The sequence below is a fragment of the Limanda limanda genome, chromosome 1 (genome assembly GCF_963576545.1).
Source record: "Limanda limanda chromosome 1, fLimLim1.1, whole genome shotgun sequence".
In the NCBI taxonomy this organism is placed as follows: Eukaryota; Metazoa; Chordata; class Actinopteri; order Pleuronectiformes; family Pleuronectidae; genus Limanda; species Limanda limanda.
In genome coordinates this window covers 26,238,145-26,261,560 of record NC_083636.1, presented here as the reverse complement: position 1 = coordinate 26,261,560, position 23,416 = coordinate 26,238,145, and the positions used below count along the sequence as shown (strand labels likewise).

At 44.8% G+C, this 23,416-nt stretch overlaps 1 protein-coding gene across 2 annotated transcripts in view; it reads left to right on the top strand.

Annotated features, from left to right (window-relative positions):
* LOC132999889 (LHFPL tetraspan subfamily member 2a protein) overlaps positions 1-19,702 on the top strand; it is a 43,146-nt gene extending 23,444 nt beyond the window's left edge. Inside the window, exons 1-3 of one of the 2 annotated variants that reach the window (XM_061069687.1) lie at positions 5,650-5,725; positions 10,721-11,550; positions 18,536-19,702. In XM_061069687.1, coding sequence (XP_060925670.1) covers positions 11,130-11,550; positions 18,536-18,792 — 678 coding nt within the window. In that variant the 5' untranslated portion in view covers positions 5,650-5,725; positions 10,721-11,129 and the 3' untranslated portion in view covers positions 18,793-19,702. Of the gene's footprint in view, positions 1-5,649; positions 5,726-10,720; positions 11,551-18,535 lie in introns of those variants that run through there. The other variant, XM_061069695.1, reaches the window with a different exon arrangement.
* Positions 19,703-23,416: the final 3,714 nt, after the last annotated feature.

The following is a 23,416-nucleotide window of genomic DNA, read 5'->3' as shown; positions in this document are numbered from 1 at the left end:
CCCAGAAAGTTCATAAATTAGCAAACACACTGCTGAGATAACACTCCCTTTACAAAGATACGGCAGAATAAAACCACTGTTCACAAAAGCATAATGGATGAAAATTATGTGGCGTGACCTCGCCGGGGAAACGTATCTGTTACTTGACCTCAGCTGTCGTATTAAATCAAAGGATCGGTGTCAAATATATGAATTACAGCTTAAAGTTGTCAGTGAAGTTATTACTTGCACTTGTATTTACACCCGCAGCATTGATGTTAATAATGAGGTGGTACAGGGTTCAACTCAGATCTTTTGGGCTGGGAACAAAATGTCTCTGTAGCAAGGACTAAAATAAGATTTTAGTTTTATTCATGCAAAGGCTGTTTTACGGGATTCCACCGGTTTTGTTAAATAACAAGTTTTTTATTAAAAAACTGGTCAATGTCTCTATAAAGTACGTTTCTTCACTTAGTACTTTGCTCTGAAACTCTATCGGTGTGAGCCCAACCCTGCTCTTGTGAGTTAGAAACTATATAGTTCCCCCTTCCCCTGTGTGAACATGTTAAACATATGTCTCCATGTGCCTGTTGATGGGACTTACACCCATCAAGCTGTGGCGGGATGGTTGGAAGGCCAGATGTGGTGTAAGTGGCCAGATGGTCGTAGCTGCTCCCTCTGTGGCATTCTAACCGAGCTCAGACTTCTCTGATTGCACGAAGAAGCAAATGTACGACGGTGAACTCCCCAACATCCATTTGTCACTTCAGATCTGCTTTTAGACTGCATTGAGACACTCCTTCTTTGGAGGTGTAGAGAAATGCCTGACATATTTGAACGATATAATGAGAAGGGTATACTGTTAACATCCATATGCTACCATCAGGTATCAGATTCTCCACTTGTCTAGACTTCTGTTTTTGCATCTGTGAGTTTTTCTGTGCATCTGACTTCACCAGACAGTGAGCGGCCATTGCTATTTTCATCAAGTGGAAACTCCATGAGCTCTCGTCTGAGCCAAATACACAATCTGTCCTTCCGCTGCTTCCACCAGTTTTTATTATGTCTCTCCACCGCTGCCATCTCTTTTCCACAGAGGCTTTCAGAAAGTGAAGTGAAGCCTCTTCAGCGTGGCTGGGCGGTGGAGTGACGCAACACATGCAGGCCCAGTTCCGATTGAAAACACGTGGAGATAAAAACCTCATTGAGATATCCGAGGAGTCATGTGTCTACATGAGCCAAAAATATTTCATGTAAGGCTGTGTATCTTGCAGATATACTCGAGTTGAGGAGTTGTAGGTCCCCTGACTAACTTTCCACAGTGTCATGTGTCCAATGACATTTCTTTGTGGCTAGTTTGGAACAGGATATTTCAGCCTTTCATCCTCCTGATGATAGCAATCTTGCTAAATGTTGTCACGACCCTGATGGAAAACAGATGAGGGGATGTGATAGTGATGTGTGGAAAAGGGAAAATATGTTAAACCACCTGAAGAACCAAACCACGTGACTTTAAATATCAATCAGCATCCATTCTGTTTACCTGGTGAATGTAAATACAATTGTCAATACCGTTAATACTCAGTTTTCCTCTCAACCAACTCCTAAAGTGAAGACCCCTGGTATGTTTGGCAAACACATGCTCCATTTTATTTACCAGTTTGTTGCTAACTTTGTTGTCTTGCTCTTTGATGGCTGAACTGGGGGTGTGTGGTGATGAGGGCGGTGAAACTGAACCAAAACAGCAAAGTTGAGGGTAATAAAACCTGAAAGGCTGAAAGATGTTGAAATGCTCTGTAGAGCGAGAAACTGTAGAGCTGTGGGTTTCTCTCTCTAAGGTAAACCTCAAATATATTGATCTGTGTAGCTTTGAATGAAGCTGAATAGGCAACAAGGATATTTGACAACTGTGTCTTCAGGGCTGAATCGGTGTTGTTTGATTAGAATTGATTGACAGTCGAGGAGCTGCAACAATTTGTCGATTAATCAATGGAGAAGAAATTGATTGTGATGTGATGGAAGAGACCTCTCAGAGCAAAGCCTCTTTTTCCACTGGTCAAAACACCCTGTAACATCTGCTCACATCTGGCTTTTGTCTGCAATGGGAATGTACACAATCAGCATTCACTCCCGGGTCAAGTAACTCTGCAGTAGAAACGGGTTTTATGGAACGTGACACCCGAGTGAGAGAGTGCCTTTGTTATTCGGTGCATTTTTGATGTCAAACATGTGGCACAGGAAGAAAAAATACAGAAAGGCAAACCCCTCTACTGACAATGGGAAAAGGACTCAATCGTCTTTTTTTGGCGAGTTTATGCACATTTAAAAGAATCTGCATAAACTTGGGTGTAAAATAGTTATATGAGGCTGACCTACGCTAGATAGGATTTCTTTGGCCCCACCTGTTATCTGACTCTTATCAGCTGTGACCCTGCTTCACTTCACACTCATCCACTTTCCTCAGATCTACAAGATACTATTGATCGGAGCCTGACAGGGAAAGATGAATCACCAGCAGGCTAGGACCAGACTCTAGCTCTAGCTCTGTCCAATCCCTATGAAGAATGATTTCAGCCCGGGCATGTGTCTGGTGCGTACATGTGTGCGTATGTGCTGAGAGGATTAGGACTGCGGAGGATCTTCTCTCTCCCTTGTCCTCTCTGATCCTCTGGTCTTTGATGTGAGGGGTCTGCGCTGTGTCGGAGCTGCCAGGAGAAATCTCCAGCCGCATCTTTAGTCCCGCAGCACCACGAAGCGTTCCGCCAGGCTGAAGAACGATGGGATGTCAGCCTCTGTCTGACGTGTTTCTGTATCTCAGGGTCGCAAACACCAGCTACCGTAAGGCGGAGATTTAGAGCCTCTAAAAACAGAAGTTAGGAAACGCTGCTGACCCTTTTAGTCTGGACAGACAGAAACAGAGATGTTAGGGAGCTATGAGATCAGGCTAACCCTTTGAAAAACCAACACATGCCATAGAAATTATTTTACTAGCAGTGTGCAGTGGTGTGATGTGCACGCGGCTCAGATAGTAAACTGAAAGTCTCATTGACGGGTGTATGTGATAAATATAGTTTTCACTTTCACCTTTCCCTAAACCGTCCAATCACAGGTGTGTGTAGCTTTGGATTTCTCCACATGGTGAAGTGGTGTGGCCTTGGTGATACTGAGACTCTGCATTGGGGAGTTTTGGAGGCTGGTGTCACTTCAGCCTCCCATAAACCAAAACCCACAAGAGCAGAAGGGTAAGGAATGTGTGTGTGTTTGTCTGCTGCCATTATAAGCGTGACGATTACAACTTGCTCCAATCTGTGTGTCTTGCTCCAAATTGGGTGTCGTGGCCTCGAGACGAGAAGCGGCTCTGAAATCAAGGAGCTATTCTTTCAAAGATGACGTTTGGAGTTGTAAATCTGCCACCGTGACCGTTGTAAACATCCGCAGCTGAGAGGAAAGTCTGACAGACGTAACAACAGTTTTCCAAAGAGGGCAGGGTTTAGGGAACAGCCAGTCGTCTTTAAACTTGTCTATTAACTGCTTCCCACCGATTCACAGCCACAGGGAGAGGATGAGTCACCAGGGTTTATTAGAAATGGGTCAAAGGAGATGCTTTAGTAGGTCTGGGAATGATCCATCTGTGCTGAAAGGATCTATTTTTGTGCTGTGATGGTCTAACTTTCATTCAAACTGATAAGGACGGCCTCTTCCTCGGGCCTTCCTTGCTGCGCTCAACTGCCTGGCTGCCCTATCGGCTCCTCTTCCTGTTTCACTCCACTGCTTTTTTTTCCCCCCTCCGTCTTCATATGGAAGTAATTTGTGAGCGAACACGAGTCAGACAAATACTGTAGCTGACTTCAGTGTTGGCTCAAAGCGCCCTGTGCTGCTGCAAGCAATCCTGGGACACTTCTCCCATCAGCCAGAGGTTATCCATTAGTCAGACAGGGAGGTGACTGCTCCATCAGTCAGTTATCTACACATCCAGACACTTATCTAATGTGCCGTTCACATGTTTGGTGAGATTTATGTTGCAATGGCAGCAACCACACAAGCTTTGTGCTGAAATGGAGTAAAATCTTCACACACAATTGTTTTTCAGATTCACTTTAGGAATATTTTAAACAAAAGTTGAGGCTTAAGTTGAAGTTTTGAACACATTTTAACTTAACGCACAATATTCCAAAACAATTGCACTCTTTCTCTGTTCATTGGCCAGAAGTGTATTTTCAGAACAAAAATACACATTACTCGTAGTTATTTAGCATAAAGAACATATATGCATTCTACAATAAACTAAACTAAATATCGGGCCAGGTTTGACTACACGTCACTTCTTGTGCTGAGCAGATGTGTTTCTGATCTAAAAACAGCTGATCGTAAATGCATTCATGAAGCTTTCAGCCTCAGAATCAAATGCAATAAAATCTAAGACGTATTCTAGCCAGATGTTGAAAAACATGACAATGCATCTGTCTTTTCAACAGGCCTACGTGAGCTCCATTCCTTCCATAATATACTGTAACTGTGTCGGTCTGTGGAAATAGCCACACATTGTCTGTTTCTCTAAACACGTCCTCGGTCCGTCTCCTCTGTCCTCGGTTACTCTGAAATTTCCCATTGTTCCTCGTCTCCTAAAAGCAACAAGGGGGGAAAAAACTGCTCCATCAGTTTTTCTACACATACGATCAAATACAAGGCAAACTGAGCTGCTGTAGCGTTTATCTGATCCCTGATCAGCCCAGCCACTGAGCTGAGCTGTGTGGGTGAGAGAGCATTGAACTGTAAGAGCCTGTTTATGCTCCGTCAGAACTCGTCCATGAGATGTGCTGTCGGACCATGTCGGAAATCTGAGGTTTTATACCTGATCCAAAAAGCTACAGATGTCCTAGATAAAATATAAATGTGGATAATTGTGTTAATTGACAAAAAGTCTTTCTAGGAAAACACAGTTGTTCACATGAGAAGTGCCACAAATACTTGTGTGAGACAAATGGAAAAACAGAGCTATAAAAACAGAGCACAGACCTTTGCTTCACTTTTAACTCTGTACTACTGACCTGGAACTGCTTGAAGTAGGTAACAATGTCATATCGTCTGTTTTGGAGATTTATAGAAATGTTCCATTACTGTCTTGCAAGTTTCCCATGAAAAATAAAGTTGGATTCAGTTTCGTCCTCTGGCCGACAGAGATGCATTCATGTGGATACCCACGTGTGTACAAGGGTAAACTGTTATTCTGAGTCTTAAACTCGTCCACTTCCAAGAATGCCAAGAGTTAATCCAACAATATATCAACGCTACTGTACTTATTCGCAGAAGTCTACTTTAGGGTGTCTGCTCGAGGTTTTTGAACAGCAGTGAAAATGCAGTTGTCATGTAGGCTGATAGTCCGATGTTGGCGTTGGCTGATTGAAAGAGTGCAGAGAGCAACGAAAACACGACGAGAAGGTGTGAGAAACTGAGACGGAGAGAGAGAGAAGGAGAGAAACCCTCTGGAGCTCCAGCTCTTGTTATTTTAACCCAGATCCAGCACTGAAATATGGCCACCATGTGGACCCTCTGAAGAAGTGTGGCTCCAGTGTGGGCCCGGCCAATCAGAGGAGAGTGCGGCGTCCAGGAGGAGGGGCCAGGGGAGGGTCTGTGAGTCACAGTCTGAAAGAGGCATTAGAGAGAGTGTGAGCGGTGGAGGAGAGTCAGGGCAGAGGAGCCACATCTCCAGGAGAGCTGGACTTTACCCACAGGCCAATGGAGACAGGTTGGACTACTGTCTTCTTTTTCTTACTTGTCTTGCATTCTTTTCCCATTTAACCCAGCGATAGTACTCATATGAACTGTCAGCTGGGCTCCTAGCTGATGCAATGTGATATAACAATTGTGTTTTAGGTGTTAATCACAACCTCTTAGTAGCGTTCTCCAGGATGCTGAGCAGATGTGCAGAAGTGTTCGGAAAGGTTGGCTCCTTCGCAGTGGAAAGTCTGACTATGACTATGAACTCCTTTGTTACTGACTATTACTTCAGACGTCTGCAATTTCCCTGAAGTAATGAGAGGATTTTTCTACTCTAACCTTTAACACAAAAAATGATGCAGTTTGCTTTTGTTGTAGGTGACTGGTTCATCTTGTCTCCAGAGCTGATATTAGAAAAGGAAGTGTTCCCGGACTAGTATTCCAGGTCCTCTGTGACCAATCGGCTCCCACATTCCCTTTAAGTAGCTGCAGGGGCTTCTCATTCAAACGGATCCTCTCAGATTATGAGCGCTGCAGTTGTTTCAAATTTGCTCTGCTGTTTGCCGGGTCACTGAGGCAAAGGGGGTGAGGGCTGGAGATGCAGGGCCTCCAGAAGGCAGCTGGAAATGTCAGAGTCTGTCATTGAGTCATATTAACCACAATGAGGTAGCTGAACTGCAGATGCTTCATAGCAGGTTGCATTAGCTGCTTTCTCCTGACGTCCTGTCAGTATGGTCGACTTTCCATAAACCCCTTTCATGGTGAAACATGACCACTCGTGGCGTATCCATAGTTATGTAGATTATTTCCTGTCGGCGGCAGCGTAGAAAGGCGCTTCCTGCTGCTCTGTCGCTGTGATAAGAGAAAGGCTGAGTTGACACTTGAACAGGATTTTTTTTTAGTTTAAGCTTTTCAGCCACAATAGCAACATGGCTAAAGGGGTGGCACGGTTGTGTCAGTAAAAATTGGCCTCTGTGGTTCAGAACTAAATATCTTGATGATGATTTGATGGGTTCCTATATTTGGGTTTCCCAGAGGATTCTCTTTATAGACTCTTACAGACCGGTGATTGACTGACTTCACCTGTAGATCACTATGGCCTTTTTTTGTTTTGACAACTTTTGTGTTGTCCTGAAATTCAGTACAGACATTCATGGTGCCCAGAGGACCCATTAACATCAGCTTAGTCATCCTCTGACTTTTCTTCGTGTGGTACCAGTGGGTCAGTTTTTATTGATCTCTGAGGTTTCAAAGTTTTTTTTTAGTAGTTTTTCCTTCCTCTTGATGATGGACAGCAGATGCCACACCTTGTTCAAGCCCCATGAGACAAATGGTGATATCTGAATAAAGGCAATACAAATTTAATTTGATTGATGATCGATCATCAGCAGCTTGGTGATCCTCTGACTTTTGTTTCCATTCAACTAGTATGTTAGTATTTGATTCATCATGTTCAAAAGCTCTGCATCTTCTTGAAGGAATGATGCAAGATTCAGCACAGACATGTATTGTGCCTAGAGGATAGATCATCATCAGCTTGGTGATCCTCTGACTTTCCTTCGGTGCCACCAGGGCGTCAATTCCTTTTATTTATCCTGTTAAATATCTCAACATCTCCTCGAAGGGATGGAACACAACATTTGGTAAAGACATGCATGTTACCCAGAGGATGATGACCCAGTCACTTTGACTTTTCTTCCTGTGCCACACTTTGTTCCTGCACTGTCGACAGGTCAAACTCTTTGGGGAGCTTGTGAAAGAAGCCAGGGAGTCTTGTAAGTGTGTGTACCCATGGGTATTAGTGCTGAGGGGGGGGGGGGGGGGTCAACAGGGTGGTGGGTGTACTCTGAGGGCTGTAAACTCTCTGATGTGTATGTAAACTGAAACCCAAATAATCCTCAGTTCCCCTCCCCTGGTTGAGGGTCATCATAAATCCATCGAGAGCTCCACATATATATACTGCCATGCCTGGCTCTATCTTGGGAAACCCCTGTTCATGATAACGGCTCAAATCTGGGAACAGTGAGCAGACGTCTGGACATAACTTGTGACAAATACCAGGCACATTAATAGAAGCAGACTTGTCCAGACATGTTTCAGATCTATTAACCCCTCATAGGTGCTGTGCAATCAACGGGCACGTGATGCAAACACACTGCTGCAAGGCAAGGTCAAAGGTTAAGTGTCCAGGTCTTCAAAGCTGCGTATCTCCCCATGTGGTTCCAGTTGTTTGAGCTGCTACAATATTCCTGTCAGTGAGGAATTAGCCGTTGCCGCGTGCCAGCAAATGTTTGACCTTAAAACTTCGGACTGCCCGTGCTCCGTGCCTGAGAAGCCGTTTGTCTTAAAACCCCTAACGTCAAACATCAGTCTTGTCAGAGGACCGCTGGGACTCACCCCCCCCCGAAACGTCAACAGCCCTTGTGTGAGGGGGGGTTTGAAGGAGTGTTTCCAGAAAGTTCAGTTAGCGAATGCGTGTGTCTGCATCTGTTCCTGCATCTGTTCACGGTGAGGCAATGAGAACGCTTGTGATTCATAAAATTAATTTTGGTCCAAATCCACAGAGGCGGCTGTCCGTGCCTGTTGTGATGTCATCTGTTTTACACAGTCCAAACATACTCTGCACACACACACACACACACACACACACGCACACACAAAGACAAACACACACACCACCCTCGAGAGACCACAGAGTCATTTTCTCCACAGGAAAAGAAGAAGCAGAGTGGGGAAAAGAAACTGAACTGTTGTTGATATCTCGACAGGATGACAAAGATCAAAGTTTGTGTAGTGCTCTTACTCACATAGTGAGTCTTTCTTGCGGGGATGTGACCGCAGAGGGATGACCGTGGCCCCCCCTGTGTGATGGGAACCTCGCTGCGCAGGCGGCACACGTGTCAACAGCGCCCCCCCCCCCCCCCCCCCCCCCGGCTCCCTCTGCTCACCCTGCCAAACACTGGTGAGAGAATGACTTACAGACACCCAGGAGACAGCAGGTAAACCAGAGCAGAAGAAAAAAGGGGCTCAAAGAAAAGAAACAACTGTCAGCTTTGGCCCAGAGTTGTATTTATAACATGAGCACAAAGGCCTGTGTGCATCTGGAAATCTTCTCTGGAAAAGCTGCTCCTGCGTTTTAGTCTACATCCTCATTTCGTTCATCACCCTTGCTACATAGACGCCTGGCATCCACACTACTCCAGTTTCAGAGCTGCTAAAACGGAGAAGTTTGGAAATGCTGAGGACCCTGTTTTAGTTTGAAAACTCCAGGGCTGAATTTTAGTCTGGACGGGCAGAAACTGATAGGTTTAAAAACTCTGAGGTAGACACTCCCAGCCGTTTGATGATTGGGTCTTTTCGGTCATGACATAGCCTTCACTGATTCGTCAGGCTCCTATCACACGCCCGTAAATGGAATGTGTGGACAGAGATCGTTTTAGTTTGAAAATTCCATTTTTAAACAAACGTAGTCGTATGGATGTATCCTTAGAGTATGTTCTTCTCAGGTTTAACTATGTCTCTTGTATAAAAGCTCACTTTGTTATTTAACTTGATTACTTTGTATCAGCCTTTCCTTGTTCATAATCTCACGGTGTTGTCTGTTAACTGGAGTCTGTCAGTAAAAGTATCTTAGGGTTAGTGCTGAGTCAATGTATTGTGCTTTTGACGGTTGCTTAGGGAAAAAACTGTTATTCAAAAGATATCTAGGAAATTAGTGTTCTCTGACATTTCACTGTCAGAGAGAAGACACTTTTCCTTCATGAGTTTATCTGGTGCTTCCTCAAGTTTGGAAATGCTGCGGACCCTGTTTTAGTTTGAAAACACCGGGGCTGCATTTTAGTCTGGACGGGCAGAAACTGAGAGGTTTAGAAACTCTGAGGTAGACACTACCAACCGTTTGATGATTGGGTCTTTTCGGTCATGACATAGCCTTCACTGATTCGTCAGGCTTCTATCACACGCCCCCTCCTTCCGTAAATGGAACGTGTGGACAGAGATCGTTGTAGTTTGAAAATGCCATTTTTAAACAAACGTAGTCGTATGGATGTATTCTTAGAGAGTATTTTCTTCTAAGGTTTAAAAGCTCATTTTGTATTTTAACTTGATTACTTTGTATCAGCCTTTCCTTGTTCATAATCTCACTGTGTTGTCTGTTAACTGGAGTCTGTCAGTAAAAGTATCTTAGCGTTAGTGCTGAGTCACTGTATCGTGCTTTTGACGGTTGCTTAGGGAAAAAACTGTTATTCAAAAGATATCGGGGAAATTAGTGTTCTCTGACATTTCATTGTCGGAGAGAAGACACTTTTCCTTCACGAGTTTATCTGCTGCTTCCTCATTGTGGTGTCACTGTGCGGTGCAGTGCAGCCGGGTTGAAGTCCCAGAGGTTATCAGTGGTCATGTGACGGCCGGACGGACGTTGTGTTATCAACCGTTGGCTGACCCCGGGTCAGCTGTGTGGGCTGCTTGATGAGAGGCCTCGGGCTTGTTTTTCTCTCTGTCTGCATCCGCTTCTCATTCTGATGGTTCCACATTTGTTTTAACCCTTCAAACTCTACAGACACACACACACACACACACACACACACACACACACACACACACACACACACACACACACACACACACACACACACACACACACACACACACACACATACACACACACACACACACACAGTGTAAACTTTCTGTTAAATGATTTCTTATCTTTATGGCTTCTGTCATGAGGATCCACTGGTAGTAGAGAGTAAACTGAATACCCTGATTACGAATCCTCGAACATAAACACACTGGAAACAGAGGAGGCTCTCTCTTCAAACAAACACAACTCATTAGGCCTCCCCCCCCCCTCTCTCCTCTCCTCCCCCCTCTGCTCCTTCTCCACACTTTCCTCCCTCTCCACACTTCAGCCTCTGGCAACAGTAATCAATAATCGAGAGCATTATCTGATCAAACCGTTCCATTTGCTACAAGTCATCAGAGGACTGACCCTGTTGTTTCGTCTCTGTGTTTTATCTCCTAGGTGTGTCTGATGTGACGCCAGCGGGCTGGCTCAGGGAACTGGACTTCAGTACAATGTAGACACCGAAACGCAGACGGAGTCAGAGTCTGAGCAGCGAGCCTACAGAAGGAGGGAGAGTCCAGGGAGGAGGAACAGCAGCTGAGCCGAAGTGACAGCAGCAGAAGATAAGAAGTCAGGGAAGCAGAGAGGACAAAGCGGGAAGCAGCCGACTGTGAATCATTGACGTGAAGTTTTCGTGAGGAGCCCGGTCACCTTCTCCTTCCTGTGAAGCGTACACTCGCTCTAACGTCTCAGCCGGAGCAGGAACACACCCTTCGCTCCCGGTCCCTTGAGGGTGTCCGACCCACAGCTTCCCACCTTTTCCCCTCTCAGTGAATCTGAACAGAGGGACCCTCCAGCCGCCGTCAGCATGTGCCATGTCATCGTCACCTGCCGCTCCATGCTGTGGACTCTGCTGAGTATTGTGGCTGCGTTCGGAGAGCTCATCGCCTTCATGAGCACTGACTGGCTGGTGGGATCTCCCCGCACCCCGGATGCAGTGTTCGGCCCCCATGGGGCCACCGCAGCCGGGGAGGCCTACAGGCCCACGCTAGGCATCTACGGCCGCTGTATCAAACTGCCCCACCTGCAGCGTGGGAGCCTGTGTGGGCCGTACGCGGTGCACTTTGGGGAGATTGCCAGCGGGTTCTGGCAGGCGACTTCTATCTTCCTGGCCGGAGGGATCCTGCTGCTGTGTGCCGTGGCGTTCATCTCGGTCTTCACCATGTGCTTCCAAAGCATCATGAAGAAGAGCATCTTCAATGTGTGCGGACTGCTGCAGGGGATCGCAGGTGAGATTTACACAGGGTAACACACATGTGGAAATGGTTTCGGTGCAGATGTCGAGAGGGATCACCGGCTGCCAAACACTTGTTGAACTCTCCCTTTGAAGTTTTTGTCATGTTAGATTAAAGGTTTCCAGCTTCAGTTGGCGCCTGATATCAAACACACTGAGGTTTGTAAGAGTGAATTTCTGAATTTACCTCCCCGAAAACTGACTCTTCACATCAACTGTGTAGAAGCGAGAAAATAATCAAAAGTTAAACTTACTCTTTCAGCTATTTTTACATAACCACTTCCATTGTTTGCCCTGTTTACAACCCAGTGCAACACTATGATGCCCCCCAGGAGAGACTGGTAATAAAATATGCACCATTATCACCACATTTAAACAGTATTGTGTATTATGGCTGTTTTGTGTGTATTTGTACAGAAGACCTATAAACACATTTTATTTCTAACATGACATCACATCTCACAAGCTGAGTGGATGTGTTTACAACCTGCAGGATCAGTACACACCTCCAAGTCCCACTCAAAACTGTTTATTCTCTGATGGTTTCATTGTTCTGTATACGTTTCCTCTGATGAACATCCGGTTTGAGCTTGAAAACTTGTATTTTTAGATGGAATGCTGTGTTTAAGGGACGGTTCGACAAATAAGAAAGACAGAATTGAAGAGAAACGTGACTTTTGGTCTAAACTTGTGAGGACAGTGGAGTCCTGAAGCTAACTCAGGTCATGAAACCCTCATTGTTCCTGTTTGTGTCCGTGGCGTTCCCCAAGGTAAATGAAAAGCTACGCTCTCAGCTGAACACATTCATTACCAGCGCCACAACTTCCACTGACTCAACCGTGTGTTTGGTTGTTGTGGAGCCTTCGGTGACATTTGAACCAACCGGTCAGGACTCTAAAAGACACAGTGACTTGTCTCTTGTCACCAGTTGCTGCTGCTGCCACCAAAATATTTACCTGCTGCCCAGTCGGTCTGAGCTCTCCTGTCGCTAGATTGAATAAAAACAAAGTAATTGACCACGCATGCATATCAGAGTTTATGTGTGAAGGGTGTGTATTGCTGTGGTTATGTGTCCTGAGGCCACTTTGAGTCACAGTGGTGAATTATGGGAGGGAGGAGGCCATGAGATCAGGCAACCTCCTTCTTTAATTTCTTTCTCAGAGACTGTAGCTCTGGGCTCTCTGGTGATTATGGCTCTACTCCCCCACAGTTGTTTATTTGGTGCAGAAGAAGGTGGGCGTGTGGTTGAGGAAGATGGCGAACTTTTCACCCAGATCCGTGCGGCCCCTCTGACCTGGACCATGGTTCGAATCCGTTCAGCCAATTTATTCGATTAGATGATGTAAGAGATTTTGCTGTAAGGTTCAGATAAAGGGAACAGACGCTTTAATACTGACTGTATTAGGCAATTGTGGGCGATGTTGCAAATAAACAAGCAGGACTCCGGGGGATTGTTGGATTAATGTGTGGTTTTCACATCAATTTGATGAAGTGCTTTAATTTAATCAGATGAATTAGCCAGCACCAGACATTCCTTGTTGCTTATTTCATAAGTAAATAGTTTCTTAATGGATTTTCTACACTGTTTGACTAAGAGGCTTTAAAAGGAGAAAATCCAGTATCACGTACTGTCGAGCCGAAGGCTTGAAAGTCTCCTGCAAACAAGACAACAGCTGTTTTCAGGCAGTTTTCACTGTAGTTTGAATGAATATTGAGAGAATAATCAGTCTAATACCCGATTACTGTGGTTAATATCAGGACTGAGATTAAATAGCTGAGGATTTCTCTCAGGAAATTAATTTTCAGAGGTGGTAAGAACAGCTGTTTTATTTCCCTGAAGCTTTGAAAGCCTGGTAAACCTTTTTTTTTTTACATAGTGGGTTTACTTTTCATCTTATTTTTCTACAAGAAAATTGCTTAGTATTTGCTTTAAACTTTTTTTGACTGACCCCAAACATATATTTGGCTTTTCTACATATTATTCTTTATAGTTTTCAGCAACATAATGTTAATGTGTTTTTTTAAACTGCATCGGCTGATTTATTGGTCGGGCTTGAGCTCTAAATCAGTCATCGCTTTGCCAATAAATTGATAAATGTGGTAATTTTGGCCGAGCTACGAGTTTATATAGCTCCAGTATGTAATGGAGACATGTTTGAAACAGACTGACCATACAGAAAAAAAGGGGACTATACTATTTGAGGTGTTGATTTAATAAGATATACTGTATGTATGGGTTTATTTATGTTGCCGCAAGAAGACACATCTTTGGAGGAGTATTCCCACAAGTGCACAGTTCAACTGTACTTCATATTTTAGGGTCCATCACAGAATTTGTTTTGTACAGTATTGACTCTATTGAATTTGGAGAAAATGGGTAACAAGCTGTAGCCGTAGAAAGGTTCTTAGACGCATGGTATTGTCATCACTTGAAATCCTGCTGTTTACCATCTATATAAAGGCCTGAGGGAACAAGGTAATGAAAGTAGGGAAATGCACTGCTGGGTCTCCTCATTGTGGAGAGGATGAGGAAGAGGAAGAGGAAGAGGAAAGGGGGCGACGGGAGCATCAAACAGCAGAGGAGGTGGGAGGGTTTCCTTCTGGAGTTTGAGGCCGATAACCCGTTAACCACAGAGGGAGATAAGGACCCTCGATACGGCTCGTCAGACATGCCGCGGTCTCCCTGCCGATGTTCTCTTTGTTGTTCCACCAGCATTAATCATCGCTCCGTTAGCGCGCACACAACCGTCTTCGACTTGAGCGCCGTCTTTCCACCAGGCCTGTGAATGATATCACTCTCACTGATATCCACGCCGACTATTCTCCTAATCATTATTTCCACAGCGACTGCCGACCCTCCGGTAATGAGAAAACTGGAGCCAGACGGCAGATGTTTGGGGAAGTGATTGACCTCAGATGGGAAGAGTGCGACGCCGTTGCCAGAGATGGTCACGTCATTGCACTGGAGTTCCTCCAAAACCCCTTAACCTAGTCTTCTCTTACACTGATGTCACTCGTGCTTTTCACCCGTTGACGTCCCCCGGGACTCACTTTCTGATGGCAGTTTATTGGTGGTCAGGTTAAGCTCAGGTGGTTTTTCAGATTTCAACCGGGGGTATATTCATTCCCGCGTCTTTATGTAATAGAATGGCTAAAACAGACTCTTCTGCTGAGGGTCAGTGGAGTAAACTTTGCGTCCTGCTGGCGCACGTTTAAGGGCCCCTGAAGCCTACTTACACACTCCAGTTAGTGTGTTCGACAACCTGAAAGGGAATTCTCTCTACGTTTACACGTATTCTCATTCACGTCGAAAAGGATTAGAGACAAGACGGCAAACAACTCGGCCGTAAAGCTGTCTCCAAATCTGGTGCGTTTGGTGTCGAATGCTTTTATTGCCTGCTGTAAACTTTCCCTCCAGCCGTGAGTCACACACCCCATCACAAGTGTAACCGCTGACGGTGACTCTGATCGCCAGGCCGGGACTCAGGAGGGAAGAAGGGAAACAAAACCTTTACAGGAATTTGAGCAGCGTTGCCGTCAGGTGATGACTCTGACTCTTGTGTAACTCAAAAGAGGAAAGCTGAATCACCAGCTCTCCCTGACAAACACACAGCAGTCCTGTTTCTGTTGTGGATACCTGTGTTTACAGTGGAGATGTGACTTGTTTTAGAATGGATGTCAGAGGCAGCTGCAGCAACCGAGAGTATTAACAAACTAAGTGTTTTCTGAACATTAGACCTGTAAACATTTTCAAGTAGTTCCCCGAATTCAAATGATGAACCAGTACGAGTATAATATGTTACAGTGTGAAGCATTTTACACCCAATAGATAGGAGTCATCATCAATATATTACAGGGATTTGACTCACGAATAAAATGGTTTAATCAGAATACTTTAACCCAGTTATCAGTGGCGTAATGTCCAATAAGAAGGCCGTCATCAGTTTTGCAAAAGCATGAAAAGCAGAAAGAGAAAAACCCAAATGCCCGCTCTCTCTCTCTCTCTCTCTCTCTCTCTCTCTCTCTCTCTCTCTCTCTCTCTCTCTCTCCCTCTCCCTCTCCCTATCTCTCTCTATATCTCTCTCTCTATATCTCTCTCTCCCTCTCCCCTTCCCTCTCCCTCTCCCTCTCCCCTTCCCTCTCCCTCTCCCTCTCCCTCTCCCTCTCCCTCTCCCTCTCCCTCTCCCTCTCCCTCTCCCTCTCTCTCTCCCTCTCCCTCTCTCTCTCTCTCTCTCTCTCTCCCTCTCCCTCTCCCTCCTGGATCCCAGAGGTGGAAATGGCTTCTCTTCTTTATTTTCCTGAAAAGGGGAAAGGTGGCCAGATTATTTTGGAGCAATCGTGCAGAGCTGTGTTACAAGGCAGAGGCCAGTAGAGCAGAGGTTGGATCGGAAAGAAGGGATTGGTTCTGAGTTGGTTGGTTGGTTGGTTGGTGGCAGGGAGTCAGCTACCAGAAATAGATTAATGGTGAAGAATTGACAGTTTGGAAGTTAACCGAGACAAGAGCCAGTGCAGTGGGAGTAGTGAGGCTGGAAGGGTGGAGTGCGGTGGGATATTAGGTTAGAGGGTCTTGGGTCTGGGGAACGAGTGTGTGTGTGTGTCTGTGGAAGGAGAGGAGGAGGAGGGTGGGGGTCTTCAGAGGGGCGGGCTTGGGAATTAAAACCATACCTTCAATCCATCACTGAAGCCAGTCTGGACGTCAGGGCACTGCAGCAACATGTGGAAAGAATTTATGACCTAGTTTTCATTTCCTTGTTTAATACGATAGTGGGTGCTTTAGGAGCAAGAGAATGGGAGGAGACAGAAAGGAAGCCGAGAGAGTGGGGGGGGGGGGGGGGGGGAAGAGGGAGAGATTAGGAGAAAATGAAAGGAAAGAGTTTCACCTCCACGCTTGTTTTTATGAGGCACAGCAGCGAGACCTGCTCTAGGGAGGAGAGCGAGACTGGTGAAAACATTCAGGTCTGAAAATCTCATCTGCTGCCTGGTTCATTTATTATTAGTAATTTTATTATTGTAAGTGTTTCCTGCTGAGGTTTGATTGGTGACAGGCTCCTCCTCCAGCTCACTGCTCCTCGCCTGTGCAGAGCAGCAGGGTATCGGAAAAGGCCTTCAAGTCACTTCCTTAAAAGATAAAAAGCCTTCAATTTAATTTACCTTGAATAGTGAGCTTGTCTGTCATGAACGGGAAAGTTAATTATACACTGTGGTTGTGGATAGGAAGCTCACTAATTTATAATCAGTCTACTTTCTTATTTTATTTTATTTTTTTAACTTAAGTTTTTATTCAACTTTTCTTAGGCATGGTACATGGCAAATTAAACATGTTTCTTTATACAGGAACAAGTAGTATATGGTTGAGAATTGACTCTAATAACAGACTTCGCACATATTTGTCTCAAAAATAGGCAGCTATTACAAAACAAAGTGAGTACATAATGATATCCACTCATACCTTCATTGCATACCTGCACACCCCACCATACATGATAAAGCATACATCATATAGACATGTTGCTGAGGTATACAGTATTACAGGATCCCACTTGGGAGAAACACAGCAAAACAATAAAACCAGAGTCCTAGTGGGGATCATTATTTACCTTTATGTAATTCCAAAACCCAAGGGGTCACCCCCTCCTCCCTGTCATCACTCAATCTACTAAGCATACATTCATAGGATGCAGTTTCAGTCATTGCACATACCCATTCTTTCACCTGTGGAATTTCTGGCGCCTTCTAATGTCTTTACTTTCTTATTTTATAATTGCTGCAGCATATCTGGGTCCAGGGTCAGACAATGAGTTATCGGGCCTTTGGGCATAGAAGAGCAGAACGCCACCTGCGCCTGTTTCCATACATTCTCTGTTCCACTCCTTTATTTGTAGAACACGGCAGAATCCTCGTGATGTTATATCACCTGAAGGTTGCTTCTCGATGTGTGGGAGCAGTGAGTGTCATGAATACTATCAGAGTGTTGAGGTCAAGTCAGCACGGCAGCAGAAGTGGGTCACGGCAACACAGGAAGTGGACCCCCCGTCCTTCCCACCGAGACACAGGACGCCGGAGGGTCGTCCAGGGACTGGGGCAGACGGTGAAACCCTTCGGTCGCCTTTTCCTGTTGTTCTCCTCTCGTCGTTGTGCGCTGACCCGACAGGACCGGGTGCCAAGATTGTCGTGATCGTCTTTAGTCACATTTCAGGCGGTCGTCAGGAAACTGTGTGTGTGTGTGTGTGTGTGTGTGGTGTGTGTGTGTGTGTGGTGCAACTTCTGTTTGATGAGATGCTTTGAATGTCAGGATGGCACTGTGGCAGGAAATGTGTTGCGGGGGGGCCACACAGATAATTTGCTGCAGTCATTATTTACAGACTCCCTCAGAACGTGAAACATGTTTGATTGATTGCTAGGGTTAGGTTTAGATTGAGTTTTTGTGTAAGGATGCTGATTTTGGTCAATTCTTTATGTTTCTGTATCTGAAGCTACTCAAACTACTAGCAAGATTACTCTGAACATTGTGTTAGATAGTCATAGTCTCCAGAGGATGGATTCCAACGGTTATTATTAATGCCCCATTGCCTTTTCCTTTAGCACCACCCTCACAATCAGTTTTAGATCTATAGCTCTGTGTGTGAAACCTAACACACTCAAATAGGGCTGCAGCTAAAAATGTGTCTACACCCAAACAAATGGCTAATCTGAAAACCTTAGGGGTTGCCTTGAGATCCAATGTTGTTCGACCAGGCATGACATAAACCAAAAATAATTGTTTTTATTTTGAAAATTAATGCATTTTCAATGTTTGAACTAGTTTTATGTTTCAAGTCATATGTCGAAGGTTTTGTTTGCAAAGTTGATCTATTGAATGTTTTTTTAAAACCGTTTACATTTGTGCTTGCACCAAATAGCCTCTAGGGGTCTGCTGTGTGTAAACTCTTTCAACATGCTACCTCCAGTTGACTTGCTCCTCCCTGTTTCCCGTCTCGCAGGCCTGTTTCTGATCCTGGGTCTGATGCTGTATCCCGCTGGCTGGGGTTCAGACAAGGTGCAGCTGTACTGCGGCCCAGACGCGGCTCCGTACCGGGCCGGGCTCTGCTCCATGGGCTGGGCCTTCTACACGGCCATGGGCGGCACGGTGCTCACCTTCCTCTGCGCCATCTTCTCTGCGCAGGCCGAGATCGCCACCTCCAGCGACAAGGTGCAGGAGGAGATCGAGGAGGGCAAGAGCCTGATCTGCCTCCTCTGAGGCCTCCGATACTAAAGTCCTGTGGAAGAGAAGAAGAAGAAGAAGAAGAAGAAGAAGAGGAGGAGGAGAGACCATCCACACTTGCTCTCCTGCCTTTTCTCATGAGGCCGGCTCCTGAAATGGAGACCCCTGAATTGTTTACCACTAAAATTGACTCATTTTGTCCATGTGTGTGTTGTTGTGGGAGAAATCTACAAGTGCCAAGTTCTTTTTTCTCAGTGTGTGTCTTTGTCCTTCTGCCACTAGGGGTGCTGTGTGTGTTATTGTATTCATGTGTAACCATGTGGACGCCCAGACAGGCTTTGTCCGTCACCACATGCTCTGTAAATACGTGTGATTATATATATTTTGTACATAGTTACGATCGCAGAATGATCCGAGCTGGGCTGATGATGTCACTCTTGCCTTAAGGAAAAGAACCACACACTGGTGTTGCCTGTGGACCACGACCAGTCGACCTGGACCTTTTAACTGTTTGAGTATGAACTCGAGGGAACCACTACACAGTCAGAATAAACTACTCGCAGAACACAAGGCCTTTAGCTCAGAGTGGACTTCCTGAAAGCTCACAGAATGTACTGTTATAGGAACGATTGATGTTGTTTGCAGACCCTTGAAATGTATCCGTGAAACTGCACGAGGACGAGCAGAGGAAAGCTCTGTGGTGCGTTTTCGTTTGCCGTGTCGAAAACTAAACGGACGTAATCCTAGCCTAAGCCCCCCCCCCCCCTCCTTCAGCGGACATCCTGCGACCTGTGCACAAAGACATGGACTGAGATAGGAGGACACGTCAAATGAAGTAGTGCTGTTTCTATTTCTAGTGATGTCTGGTTTCAGGGAGTCGTTCGAGTCGTGGATTGTGTCCAAACTGTTCTCATTTGTTTTCTGCCAAATGAATAAAGATACCGGGGGGGGGGGTGAAGAGAAAAATCAAGTTTCGTTTCAGTTTTTTTGAGAGAGTGAAAGCTGCACTGTGGGGGGGGGGGTGCAGTTTGGTTGCCGAGACCTCGGTTTGGCCTCAGGTGGGGGGGTGGGAGCGTTTTCCATCCAGCGGGTGATCAGTTTTTCCACTGATGCAGAACTGAACTCGCCGTGTGTGTGTGTGTGTGTGTGTGTGTGTGTGTGTGTGTGTGTGTGTGTGTGTGTGTGTGTGTGTGTGTGTGTGTGTGTGTGTGTGTGTGTGTGTGTGTGTGTGTGTGTGTGTGTGTGTGTGTGTGTGTGTGTGTGTGTGTGTGTGTGTGTGTGTGGTGAAAAGTAACTGATTACATTGATACTTTTACTTTGGGTATTTCTGTTTTAACGCCTCTTTATACTTTTACTCTACTACATGGATGGATCGTGAGACACTGGACCCCAGGGCACAGGCATGGAAAAGAAAGTCCCCCCCCCCATCCGTTCCACCATCGCAGGCGCAACCCCCCCCCCTTGTACTAAAATAATTAAAATCAATTTGTGTTTGTTCTGTATCTCTTTGTGGTTGTGTTGTGTCTCTTTTTTGGTTGTTTGTGTCTCTTTGTGGTTGTTTTGTGTCTCTTTGTGGTTGTTTGCGTCTCTTTGTGGTTGTCTTGTGACTCTTTGTGGTTGTTTTGTGTCTCTTACAGGGACATTTTTCAGGTGTATTCGAGGCCCATTCAGTAACAAGTCCATGATTGTAAAAATTGCACTTTTTACTGCACTGCATTAATCTACCAGCTGTAGTAGTTTAAGTTTATGTTAAGATTAACACAGAGAAAAGAGGATTAACAACACAATTCAACCAGGATCCCTTCTTCCATTTCAGTCTAAGAATAAAACAATATTAAATGTTTGTCAAAGGCGTAAAGTTTACAACTTGGATTATGACACAATTCATTGAAAGAATGAAAAGAACTTTACAGAAAAATAAATGGTCATATATTCCTACTAACACAGTTCTACAAATATATTCTGCAGAATTTTGCGTTATTCTTCTTTAATCATTTCACAATCCCTCAGGTTTATCTGGTGACCACTGAGGGGGTTGAACCTGGGAACTGCTCAACAAATGAACTGTATGAATTAGATCAGACTAGTTTCACCATGAGTAGCTACAACTGCAATCGTTCTGCAGTTTGAGATCTTCTTTCGATACTTTTAGTACATTTAACTGATTCACTTTTGAGTGTTTGTAAAATTTTTTAAAGTAAAACATTTGACTTTTTAAAATAACAACCATACACTTTCCACTTCTAGCCTCCGTTTTGCTTTCCACCATGTACTGTATCTGTGTATGTGAGTGTGTGTGTGTGTGTGCGTGTGTGTGTGTGTGTGTGTCTCTCTCTCCGTCAACTCCCTCCCCAGATGTTCCTCCCTCCCTGTGGACGAGAGAGAAATCTCTGGCACAACCCTGTGGCCACCGTCCTCCACCAGTGCTCTCAAACTAAACACAGAGCCTGATGACTTCCAGATTATGACAAATCATGCAATCCCAGATTCAGGCCTGTTTTCACTGCCAGGGGCTTTTAGTCATGCCTCTCATTTTCCTCTTTTGCAGAAAGCATCAGAGGGGAAGAGAACGAGGGGAGACACAGCCTCCCAGTTTTACCGTCTTTCACACCTGGGAGAGGAAAAATACATAAATTCAAGCTCAGGGTCCGCCTCCTGACTTTCAGCAGGTCTCAACATTCTGAACATTATCTCAACAGTCAGTGTTACTGTCATAACTGTTTCATTTTTCGATTGCCTAAGATGAATCAGTCCACAGCAACGACGATACTGTGAAAAGAAGAGCGGCCTTTCCTCTCACCATAATGTCGTTGGTTCGATTCCTGCTTCCTCCAGTTTCCTTGGGCAATATGCTGAGGCCCCAAATTGCGTCACAATGGAAGAATGTTTAGAAGTTGTGACATTTTCACAAAGAATCAACTCGTCACTTTTGATTAGGGAGTCGTTATTGTACAAATTCTAGACATGGACCCTTTTCACTGCAGCCCTTTTGACATGAAATAGTGTTACTGATTCATTAAGGTTGTGCTCTATTTTGATAGAGCCCTAAGGAATTTGATTTTAAATTAACGTTGCTGTGAAAAAGGTGTATTGTTCTTATTCTTTTGCACACGTGTGCCAAAGCAAGTGCAAACACAACGGCCCTAGCTCCCCACTTGAGGAGGGAGGAGGCTGCGTGCCCACAAACTCAAAATCAAAAAACATGATAAGGAATAATTAAATTTAAAGAAATGTAAATGCAGCTCCTTCAAGAGATATGAAAAAAATTACAAAATTAAGAAAAACTATGAGGTCTGCTCTACCAAGGTCACTCGTCCGAACTTTACACAATTTGAGAAACAGTTACTCTGATTGAGTACAGATGACTTGCTGAGCACAATGAGACATTTACCTCCGTCCAGCCTCATTTCGTTTCACCGTAGGGACTCACCTCCCAGGGTGTAATGAAATCACCTGCATCAAACGCGTCATATCACCTCAACTGAATTCATCCTGTGACAGCACAGTGTGAGCAGAACACACACACACACACACACACACACACACACACACACACACACACACACACACACACACACACACACACACACACACACACACACACACACACACACACACACTGTCCTGAAATGGACGAGAGGCAGAGGAGAAGCCCCCCAAGCCTGTGACAGATTGTTATTCCTCATCCGTGCCCCTTCCTGTTGGCAGTGAACTGAGTCTGCTCCCAGTTTCCTCTCTAGTGAGAGTGTTGCTCTGCTTTATTTCACACAGGGCTGTTTGAGAGCGGAGGCTCTGGCATTGTCTTAGACTGTGTGTGTGTTTTATTTTACAGTTGCTTTAGCAGGTCTGTTATTGCCACTGCTACAATAATGTGAAAAACAGGCAGAATTGACTCTGTTACTCAAAACCATCCATTATCTAGACCGCATATATGTCCCTGCAGGAGGTGAAAACAAGTGATCAGTTAGCTCTGCAGTTTATTAGGTACCCCTGCATACCTGCTTATTCAAATAGAAATCATACAGTCAGCCAATCAGGTGACAGCAGTGCAGTGGTCACAGTCCTGCAGGCACAGGTCAGGAGCCTCACTTTAAGATCCCGTCAGAATCGGAAAAGTGTCAAAAAACACGACTGTGGTTTGATTGTTGGAGCCAGACGAGCTGGTTTGAGTCATTTTTAAATTTTGCTGATCTCATGGGATTTTCACACTCCACTGTGGAACAGCTTAACTTGTTGTTGTGTAACTTTTAACATGGATAAAAACAACTCAATTTGGGAGGTGTTGCATCACATTGCCCTAATGAGATAACAACATTTGTGAATGTTCTGCGTGTATAATAAAAACACATTTACAAGGTGCTTTACAAGTTGCAAATGGAAAATGAAAGGCAAACATTTTGAAGATCGCACAGCATTAGAGCACAAATACAAAAGTAAGTAATGTAGCAGATAGGAAAAGAGTAAAAACAAGATCAAATAAAACATTGTAAAATGATGAAAAATGTTCAGAACTCTGAGAAATCACACCTACAAAAATGTTTCTTTAAGAGATTTAAAAGAGGATTTTAAAAGGAGGAGTTTGTCTGATCATCATCATCATTTAACACCTTATACAACCCTTCAGGGACTTCCTCATCTGTAGTTTTGACAGTGCAAAGGT